This window comes from Galeopterus variegatus, unplaced genomic scaffold (genome assembly GCF_000696425.1).
Source record: "Galeopterus variegatus unplaced genomic scaffold, G_variegatus-3.0.2 Scaffold4765, whole genome shotgun sequence".
In the NCBI taxonomy this organism is placed as follows: domain Eukaryota; kingdom Metazoa; phylum Chordata; class Mammalia; order Dermoptera; family Cynocephalidae; genus Galeopterus; species Galeopterus variegatus.
The window spans coordinates 166,619-177,556 of record NW_007730876.1 but is presented as its reverse complement, the minus strand read 5'-3'; the positions used below and the strand labels follow the sequence as shown (position 1 = coordinate 177,556).

Below are 10,938 nucleotides of genomic sequence, written 5' to 3'. Positions count from 1 at the left end.
ACACTTCTCTCTTGCAGCTTTTAAGATTCTCTCTTTGTCTCTGAGTTTTGCCAATTTGACTGTAACATGTCTTGGAGAAGGCCTTTTTGGGTTGAATACGTATGGAGATCGTTAAGCTTCCTGGATCTGAAGATCTGTGATTTTTCCTATACTTTTTTGTCTGCTTGTGTTATTTCAAACAGCCCATCTTCAAGGTCAGAGGTTCTCTCTTCCACTTCCACAAGCCTGCTGGTTAAACTCTCCATTGTGTTTTTTATTTTGCTGACTAACTTCTTCAGTTCGGCAAGTTCTGCTACTTCTTTTTCAGGACATTGATTTCCTTGCACATTTCCTCTTTCAGGTCCTGTATACTTTTCCTCTTTTCATCATGTTGTCTCCTAAGTTTTCTTGTATCTCATTCAGTTTCCTTAGAATTATCACTCGAAATTCCTTGTCAGTCATTTCAAGGGCTTCTTGTTCTATAGGATCTAGAGTTTGAGATTTATTATCTTTGGGTGGTGTATTTTCTTGATTTTTTGTATTTCTGGTATCTTTTTTTTATGTTTATTCATTGTGGCCAGGGGTTTCACAGTCCACCAGTTTGAGACTATTGACTAACTAAGATGTTGCTGTGGTTGCCAATTTGGTATGGCTACCTCTGTGACTGCTCTGTTGGCCTCTAGTGCCTTGTGTGTGTGGTTGCCTCAGGTCTTGGGGCCTCTCCAGGGAGCCACCTCTCTGGTCAGCTTGGACTCTGCTGGGCTGCTGGATCACGGGGCAGTACCGCAGGTTGTGTGTTCTCTGCTGAGCTTCCACTTCCCATGCAGGACTTCTCCCTGTTCCGTGTGCTCGGGCCCGGGCTGCTGGATCATGCAGTGGCGGCCCCACAGGGTGTGTGGTTTCTGTCAAGTCTCTGCCTCCCTAGCCAGATGTCTCCCCACTCTGTGCACACTAGGCTGGGCTGGGACATGTCTTCTGCAACCCTCGTCTATCAGCCGGGCCTTCACGACCCTGCTCGGCACCACCTCTCCCAGGAAGTCTTCCAGGTTTCTGCTAGGCACAGACTACCGGTCGCTATGGGTGCCTTTGTAGCACTGTGTAGATCTTTCTCAGGACTTATCGCCTTCCTCCTGGTATCTCGGTTATTTGTGTACTTGTCTTATCTCCCACACCAGAGCCTGAGCTTCTCAGGGGAGGAGCCTGCCGCACATGGTTCACCTTTGAATCCCCCCGGCATGGACTAACTCCGGTGCCCACCTGCAGTCAGCTCTCTGGCAGGTTCAAGCAAACTCGGGAATGCTCCAACCACACTATTCCTAACCAGAAATCGGTTAGGCGTTTTTCCGAACTGGTGGCCACAGAGATGGTATCTGCCTCCCGGTAACAGGGAGTTTACTGGGGGCGGAGCCCAGGGTGCGGTGGAGTGACAGTCGGCCTGGCCTGCACTTCCCTGCCCTCCCAACGCTGGCCAGGGACACGCCACGCCACCAGCCCCACCAGAGAACCATGAGGGAGTGGGAGGGGAGGCCGGCCCGCAGGCCCTGGGAAGCCCTGCGCCGGAGCAAGCAAGTGGGAAGGCTCAATGAGGAGCCGAGCCAGGTGAGGAGGACAGGCCTGGCCGAGCCGGGGCGGAGCCACCACCACCCAAGAAAATGGAGGCAGCCCCAGGACCGGTGAGTGGCCCAGTGGGGCAGGCGGAAGCCGGGCGGGCATCCGCCCGTGAGCAGGGCCAGGCCGGGGGTCACTCATGGGGCTGGGCCAGCCGGGCGGCTCCCTCTCCACCTCTGCGTCATCACCGTCCCCGTCCTTAGCCGCCGCCGCCTCGGGCTGCTCACTTGGTCCCGTGGCATGGCTTGGGCACTCCCAGGAATCTTCTTTTATGCCGGCCCGAAACCTCGAATCCTGAATAGGGCAGCTGGCCAGCTTCAGCATGGCCCCAGCCTCCAAGATCCTGGTAGCATCGACAGTGGACCAGGAGCCCTGTTCCCTGTTTAGAAACTCGCTTTTGCAGCTAAGAAACAGTTCTTTTCCTGCTCCACACTTCAAAGCTATTGCCTGTAAATGAGGCAGCCTCTCCTGCCAAGGGCAAAGTGGCGGTCAGCCCCCACAACCGGCCACCAGCAGCGGTCCTCCCTTAAGAGACAGCAAGAGGAAGGTCCACAAGTTTCCCAGCTGCCTAAGGCCCAGTGTCCACCTTTTCCACCTCAGCTTCTCAGCGCCAACCACCGCAGCCACCGCCATCTTGAAGAAATAATGTGCCAGCTTTTATTATTGTCATTGTTTCTGCTCCTCTCGCAGCAGCAGCGGCAGCAGCGGCGGCGGCAGCAGTAGTAATAGTAACAGTTCTAAGCCCTAATCTCCCTAAATTATAAATATTACTGTTTTCATTTTATACATTTTTTAGAACTAATTCTTGGGAAGGATAAGTAATGTGACAAAGGCACATAGCTAGAAAGTGGCAGATCCAGTATTTGGAACCAAATTTACTCAATTGTCACTGAGTATCCCTAATCTTTCCAAAACCACACTGATTCACACATCAATGACATTTTTATCCAACTAGTAATAATGAGTATAAGTAATTTATGCTTATCACTTCTAGCCCATTGAAAATGCTGTATTATCCCCTGCATAACTCTGACATGCTTATAACACCAATATAAGTTCCTTTGTTCCATTTGCTTTTGTTGTAGGTGAAATCCACACCCAGACATCATTTCCATCTGGTGGACTCTTGGCAAGTAACTACAAGTTTCTACTTTTCCTCTCCTGATTTCCAGCACCCATGTATCAAAATCTTTAACTGTACAAGGGGTTTTCAAAAAGTTCATAGAAAGACTTGTATTATCTTTTAATTCCATTTTCTCACAAACTTTTTGAAGTACCCTCACATAAACTTATCTTTATTCCAGATTGATAACAAAGATGTCCCTAGACTTTCATGCACTCAGTAAACCTTTATTACACACTTCTCTATTCCAGGACTTTGCAAGGCTCTAGATATATCATGGCAAATTCAACTTGCATGGTTCCTGCCTTTGTTACATGTCTCTATCCCTACAGCTTTAGGCTGTAAAAACAATTCCTGGAAATGATTCCAAAATCCCTCTCTAAAATAAGCAGGAAAAATATAGGATAGAAGATATTCTCTATCATAAAGGATTCTGAACAGGAAGACAAAGGGAGAAAGATTAAAAAGTTTGTTGCTTTTTAATTCTCTACTTATCAAGCTGATTTTCCAGCATACTTTATTCCAATTGTTGAATATTAGGCTTCCCCAAAAGGAATAACTAACTGGCATGGATATATAGTTGAGAAGAGAAACTTGAGCTCTAGATTGGAGGAATCATTGGCATATAGATTCAGTAACATCACTAGCAACAGGGAGCATCCCTAAAGTTAGGATATTAGAAGAGAGAAGGGCCAAAAACAGAATCACAGGGAACACTAACACTTAAGACTCAGAAGGTGTTGATTAGTGACAGCTAAAGTAAATCAAACAAGAACAGTGTCCCAGCAGCCAACAGGAAGAGTTTCAAGGAGGGAATGCTCAAGGTCACAGTCTCTGACCCTCTAGGAATCCAAAACCCCCTTTTACATAAAAAAAAGGGAGCCCAGTTTTCCACAGACCTTTTTCTGTGATTGCATAAGAAATTTTAGCAATAACAGAAAACTTCTAGTTACTTTAAACAGAGAGATATATCAGAGCTTCATTTCCAAGTGGGGAATAGCCCAAGCCTTGGGCAAAGGAATTCAGAAGTAATCCTAAAAATGAGGTTCATCGTATTCAAAAATAACCCTAAAAGGGTTCCTTAGGAAAGACAGCAGCAATGCAAACCCCTTTTCAGAGAAGTGGACAGAAATCTTGGAATAATGGAAAAGGAAAAAGAGGTTATCCCCACACTGTATTTAGGAAGGGAAGGTTTAGGTGTGATAGTGCCTGTGTGTCCCTGGGGAGGGATAAAAACCTATACCCTGTTTTCTGTTCACTACCTTGTGTCTAGTGAGCTTAATTCCAGTTTTATCCACATCTGTCCACATACTGATGTGAAACAGACAGAATAAAAGCAGGAAACATGGAGAACGTCCTAAAACTTCAGGATCTCTAGGCAGAGGTACAGCAGAGTTGGGTGACTTTTCTCTGTAGGTGCCGACCCGCCTCACTCGTAGCTGACTTGGTGTACTCCCTGCCGTTCGCTCCCCAACCATGCCCCAGACTTCACCCAACCATGAAGGCAGTTACGCCACATGGAGCACACAGACCCGAACTCAAAGCTGCCACATATTCACTAACATAAATTGGGTCTTTTTCTGGGAACCCTCCCTACATATTCCTAGAATACTCAGAAGTGTTCACATTTTAAACCTGCCCCCCACAGGAACTCCACAAGTTTGCGAGTTCTACTAGAGACCACTTTCCATTTAAGATTCCCAGGTAAGGAGGAGAAGTGAAGGATTTCAGGAATCATTAGAGCCACAGCAGCAGATGTCTTACTCCCTGAGGCTCATGGCTGCTGCTCGCTCCACAACCAACCTCCTCTACTTAGGGTCACCAGATTGAGCATATAAAAATACAGGAAGCCCAGGTACAGTTGAATTTTGGATAAACAACAAATCATTTTTTAGTATAAGTATGTCCCGTGCAAAATAAATTTAAAAATTATTCATTGTTTCTCTGAAATTCAAATTTAACTGGGCATTCGCATTTTGTCTGATGACCTTCCTACACCTGCCACCCTTGAACCCCATTCTTTCAAAAGGGGTTCCCACAGCTGTTCCCTAGGAAGAGTTCCTCACTTTTGGCCACAGCCTACTCTTCCCCATGGCGCATGCTCCCCACCGCCCCAGAGAGAAGCTAAGTAAGAAACATGTGAGCCCAGCCTCTCCCTGCACCTGGAATCACTGCTTCCTCTAGCCACCAGGCTCTGGAGCCTGGCGTAGCTCATTTTCCACACTTCTACACACAGTGCCTCTTCCTCTCACTCAGCCCCCTCAGAATACCCCAGTCCATCCGACTCGCTTGTATCTGTGTGACATATTATTTTGTCTACACAAAATTCCTTCTTTGGGAAGGCATTCCCCCATTCCATGTGTTTCAGGAGGTGCTGATCTTTTCTCACCAGGCCTTGGGGGTATGGCCATGTGATCTAGGGGGATAGTCATGTGACCTAGGCACGTAACCTAGGAATGTAATACAGGCCTACACACTCAGAGAACTTTATCTCCTAGACCATAGTGACTGTTCAAGGCTCGGCACATACCCAGGGTCAGGCCAGAATCTCCCCCAATTTCCCTGCTAGAACTATTAATAAAGACTATTCTCCGCCTTTGGGGTTGTTGACTGTGACCATCTTCTCTGATACATGAAGGTGGCTCTCTGACGTAAGAGCAGAAGGTAACTATGAACACAGCAGCCGAGGGGAGAGAGAATGAAAGCCCTGATGAGATTGTTAGACAGAGCCAGCAGTACCTAAAACTAGAAATCGGGGTTTTTGTTTTGGTTTGGTTTGCTTTCTAATGCGTGTAATTTAATTTTTGCTTAAGTTAGTTAGAATTAAATGTGAATCCTAAGTGAAATAACATGTCTAAACTTCAGTTGGATATTAGATTCACATTTTTTAAACAGGTTTCCTTGGGTCCCATGGAAATGCAGGGATGTGGCTGGGTACTTGTTTCATTGTTCCAAAATTCTCTATGACATTCTGAAGTTGGTCTGCTGAGAACATCGGAGCCCTCTAAGAGGCCGCACAGCATAACTTAACGCATGCCAACCAGCCTCTTCAGTAATCCAGTATGAACTGCTCTTTAAATAAGTACATGCGCCGACAGCCTGTTTCTTACACGTGTTCTGTATATACACACAATCCATGTGTTCAACATGCCATGTGTATAATTACCAAATGTTGAGCTACCAAATTTCTTGTGTGAAGAGTAGTTAATAATAATTAGTGTCATGAGGTACTGAGTTGACCACTCAAGGCTGAGTTCCCTTGGATTCAAATGTCTAGGCATGTCCAGCAGATTGCTGGAGCTGGTACACGTGGAGTCGTAACAGCAATAAAAATGTGTGAAAGGCAAAAAGAGAAGTGACCATAGCCTTTCTGTGGGCTCTGAGGGTCCCACTCTCAGCTGCATTGGAGTCAGCAACAACCACTGGGGCAGTGGTGGGCTTGAGGTGCCTGCACAGAGTCTTTGTGGGCTTTACACTGTAGCTGAGGTGTGGGAACTAAGAGATCACTCAGAGGAATCCCAGAAATCAATGGGGCTCTTGACTGAACCCCAATGTCCTCATCTATGAAATGAGGGTTGAGAACTGACTGCATCTCCATCTAGAATTCTTTTTCTTCTTCTTCTTTTCTATACAGAGGGAACCAAAGCAGAAAAAAGATCATGAGTTAGTGCTTGGAAGTGGCTGATCTTTGAAAAAAAAAAAAAAAGTCAGTTAATGGCATAGCTGGGGGATAACAGTGACATTTTATTAATCTAGAGCTAAGTCAAGTCACAGTAAAGCTTCCAAGGCTGGAAGTCAAGTCTGTGACAAGTCATGGCTTGCATTCCCCACACATGGAATTTCTAGAAGTTTCTAGGACAAATGGGAAGATACTCTTGATTTAAGCAGCAATTGATCACAAATACAGAGTCAAAGGGGCATTCCATTTTGCCACAGTATAATACTACCTTTAAATGATGACATTGATATGGACCACATTTATCCATATCTTATACAATGCACACAATCCCATTTTATTATATTAAAGGCTTTATTTTATGAAAGCCGAATGTCATCTACAACATACCGTCCTGAATGCGCCCAATCTTGTCTGATCTACTGAAACTGGACTTCACACTACAGGAGGTTACAAACAGGACAGGAGATGCTAAACAACTGAACTTGGTAGTAAGTGTGTTATTCCTAAGGATTCATTCTACGTGAACTTCCCCACCCTATGTTTCAAGTCTTTGACCCTCTGTTATCTAATTATCTTCCCTATTTGTTCTTCTGTCCTTCACTCCTAGTGCTCATTGGTCTGATCATTCCCGTCTTCCATCCATTTTTACTCTCTGTCTTTCCCAAATCCTCCTGTCCCTCTACCCCACCATCCTCCTGATCCTTTAGCTTTACTGTTCATTTCTCTTTTTCCCATCCCACTGCTCCTAACTTCTTTGTCTGGTTCCTTTGTCCATCTGCCTTTTGCATCACTGCCATATCGCCTTTGCCCTCAAGAGGACATTTTTGCTTCTCTTTCTGTCCGCTACTTAAGCTGGTCTTAATAGAAAATGACTTCCCGATATGGGATTGCCTTTCGTTTGAGTGTTTCATCTTGAATGATACATCACTTATCTGAACACATTTTGCGAGATTCTTTTTACTAAGGTCATACAGAGAGAATTCCAAATCCCAGGTCCTGTTATGCTTTATAGATTCCATTTGTTCTTTAAAATGCTGCAGATCCTGCATCATCCAGGGAGGAATTTTGAGACAAAACTTTAGCTCCATGTTGGAAAAACTCTCTTTTTTCAATATGTCCAATAAAAACTGCATACTGAGGGTCAGCTCCTCATTCTTTTCCTGCTCCTTCACCTCCAGCAGCCTTTTCACTTCTCTACGGGACTCCTTCCCCAGCTGGCTCTGGTCCTCTTTCACCAGGTAGGACATGGCATGAAAAAATTCCTGGAAGCTAATGTGGCGGAAGCTATAGAACTTCTTGGTGTCACGTCCCTCTTGGTAATTGCTGCTGCATAGGAAAGCACCAAGGCTGGGGCCATCTAAATTGTGCTTCCTCCCATTTGCAACAACATGGATGAACCTGGAGTAACTTATGTTGAGTGAAACAAGCAAAGCACAGAGGGATAAATATCACATGTGCTCACTCATATGTGGGAGCTAAGAGAGAAAGGAAGGCAGGAAAGAAAGACCACAGTAGTGCCGTGATCCAACAGAGGGAGGGAACATTCCTAGGGCTACAAATTGGAGTTGAGGGGAGAGGGGGAAGGGGAGGGAAGTTGGGGGATCATTGGGAGGGGACAGAGGATACAAAAGTAATTTCTGGTAATGGATATGCCCCCAGTATGAATCTGGCCCCCACATCGTGGACAGAAGGGTTGACAATCAGCTTTGTATCTCATGAATATTTGTAATAAATAAATAAATAAATAATAAATTGTGCTTCTTGAGGTCAGCTTCTTCAAATAGGAAGCTTTGGCACTGGATCCCCTCTGCTGCCACGGAGCACAGACTCCTCAGGACCCTGTGCCAGGAAAGCTCAGAGCAGTCCCCACTGTCATCAGACGGCAGGAAGGTGGAGACATAGGCCATGAAGATGTCAGTGCTGTTACTGGTTGTTTTGGAGACTGCCTTGCCTCTCTCCATCTGCCCCTTCAGCCAGGAGCAGATGACCCAGCAAATGCCTGGAACCTGACACACTTTGTAAAGAACATCATTTCCTTGTACAAAGCCAAAGACATTTCTGGCTTGCTCCTCATCCCTGAAATAGGAGCTGAAATACCTCCTCCTCTCCTCAGAGAAGCATAGGATATGGACATGGCGTGGTTGGCCCAACAAGGGCTTCAGATGCCATGAAGCCAGGGGCTGCGTGGTGATGAGAAGGGAGCAGGTGGAAAGCTTCTGTCTCCTAATTAGAAGGCACAGCACGTCCTCCATGGGACTAGACCTCTGCCTCTTCAACTATTCTTCAAAGGGCCTCTGCAGCTCATCAAAGCCATCCAAGATGAACAAGAGCCACTCTGGCTGCCTCAGAATCTCTGAGACAGGGACTTGACTGTCCCTGCAACACCAGAAGAGGAACTGCTCCCGTGTGCCCTTCTGCAGCAGGACCACTTCTCTACAGCTCACATAAAAGATGTAATCAAATTGGCCTGGATACAGGGTACCAGTAGCCCAGTCCAGCACCATTTTTCTGGTGAGGGTTGTCTTTCCCATGCCAGCAGACCCCTGTAGCACCACTAAGGAGTGGGTGGGGTAGGGCTTTTCTCCTGAAGCAAATAGAGCCTCCACCACAGCAGAGTCCAGCTCCTGCTCGGGAATGGGGCAGGCAGGTGATTCCAGGCTCCCTGAGTGGGGTTTGGGCACCAGGAGCAGCCGGTTGTAACTGCCGTTGAGTACCCCTTCTTGTGTCTCCTCTAGGCAGCGCACATACTCTCGGTAGATTTCCCTGTAATCTGAGCCAAACAAATAGGATGTTAGGTGGTGAAATGGGAATTTAAAAAAGGCAAAATGGACCCTTCAAACTCTGCTCTCTAACTTGTATCTCCCTAAAGATTAAAGTTCTGGCTTCATGAGTAGGGGCCACTGTAGGTGTGTATGAGAGTGTGTGTGCACATCTGTGTGAGTGTGCAACGGTGTCTTTCATGTGTGCGGATATTTGTGGGGTGTAAGTGAATGCTTGTTTCTGCATGTGCTCATGGGAATATGCTTACAGAAGCCTGGGTATTGCTCTGCAGGGAAAGCGTGTCAGTGCGCATCAGCAGGAGTGTGTTTGTAAGAATACCTGTGTGTGCAAAAGCCTCTGTGTGTGAGAATATGTGAATGTCTGCATGTTCATGTGAAGTGTCCCCATGTGAGAGGCAAGGACAGAGAAAGGAGAAGGGGAAGCTGGAGAACAGTGAAGGAACAGGAGCCTCTTCTTGGAAAAGGACAGGCCAGATGCTAAAGGTAAACCAGTTTCTGAGCAGGAGCCACGACTTTGAGTACACGGAACCCTCCCACCTTTACATAGCAGGGGAGTTGCAGGCATGAAAGGAGACCATGGGAGGGAGCACAGGCAAAACAGATCGCTCCCTCCTCCCCCAGCACCCCACGAGAAGGAACAGGAGACCATTTGGGTTCCAAGCCCACCCACTGTCTAGCACAGTTTCTTGGGAGAGCAGCGACACAGAAGAATGCCCTCTGTAGGAAGCAGCCCAGCTGCCTGCCAGGAAGCTGCTAGCAACAGGTCTGACCCCACACCCTTGTGCCATTTCTTCTGGTTAATGGAAATCCCTTCACTAACACTATACCTGATCTCTAAGCCCCTTTCTTCGTACTCTCTGCTTCTGTGGCACGGCAAACGGAGGTGGGCATTATGGCTATAAGATATTGTATGTAGTCTTTCTACAAATAATTCTCACCCTTGGTTCGGGCCCTCCACCTTACCATTGTTGGAACCCTCACCTGGAAGCCACCTAAAGCCCTGGAGCATTGGAGACTTCTAGGCAAGGGCAGAGGAAAGGGTGAGAGAATGCACATGGGGGACGGTCCCTGTGCCATCCTGCCTACCCTCCTCTCCACACTCACCATTCAGACAAATGTGGCTGAGCTGGCCCACGAGTTCCAACAGGTTCATGGCCTTCAAGCCCTTGAGCACCATTTTCACAGCCTCCTGGGCTCCATACCATGAAATCAGTCCAGAGGCCAAGTTCACTCAACTCAGGCCCTCCAGCTCCCCTCGGACCAGGTGGGGCTGGCCCTCAGGCAGGGCCATATTCCCTAAGTGGAACTTTAATATCTTGAAATTGTCCTCTTCAAGGTCACTCAAGGCCCAGAGCAATGTCTTCCGGGGGTCACGGGCCAGGGCCATGGTGATGGGGTGAAGGTTGAGTTCACACCAGTGACCTGGAGAAGAGACGAGAGGAGAGGCCTGCTGCTGAGGGAAGAGTGGTGGAAGGCGAGCACGCCCTGCTTTCCGGGTACTTGACAAGCTGTGGAGCGGAGGGCAGGGAGAGGCGAGCGGGCAAGATGGCAGGGGAATTTTCCTAGTCATTCCCCCCTGCCTCTTTGGGTGTGTTGATTTCTCTCTCTCTCCCTGCCCTCTCTCTCACACACCTTGTTTATTAGTCCCTGTATGCCTCCTTAGACAGATGGGTTAAGAAAAAAATTATTTTTAAGTTTTAAGTTTTAAAAGTGAGCCTGTCCCTGACTGTGTGATCCTATACAGACAGTGCACATTTGCTCAGACTGCT

At 47.1% G+C, this 10,938-nt stretch overlaps 1 protein-coding gene across 1 annotated transcript; it reads right to left on the bottom strand.

Moving 5' to 3' along the window:
* Nucleotides 1–6,961: 6,961 nt before the first annotated feature.
* Nucleotides 6,962–10,556, bottom strand: NLRP10 (NLR family, pyrin domain containing 10). The gene is given in 3 exon segments (XM_008588305.1): nucleotides 6,962–7,760; nucleotides 8,148–9,159; nucleotides 10,274–10,556. Coding segments are annotated over 3 exon segments (2,088 nt in total). The 3' UTR covers nucleotides 6,962–6,967.
* Nucleotides 10,557–10,938: the final 382 nt, after the last annotated feature.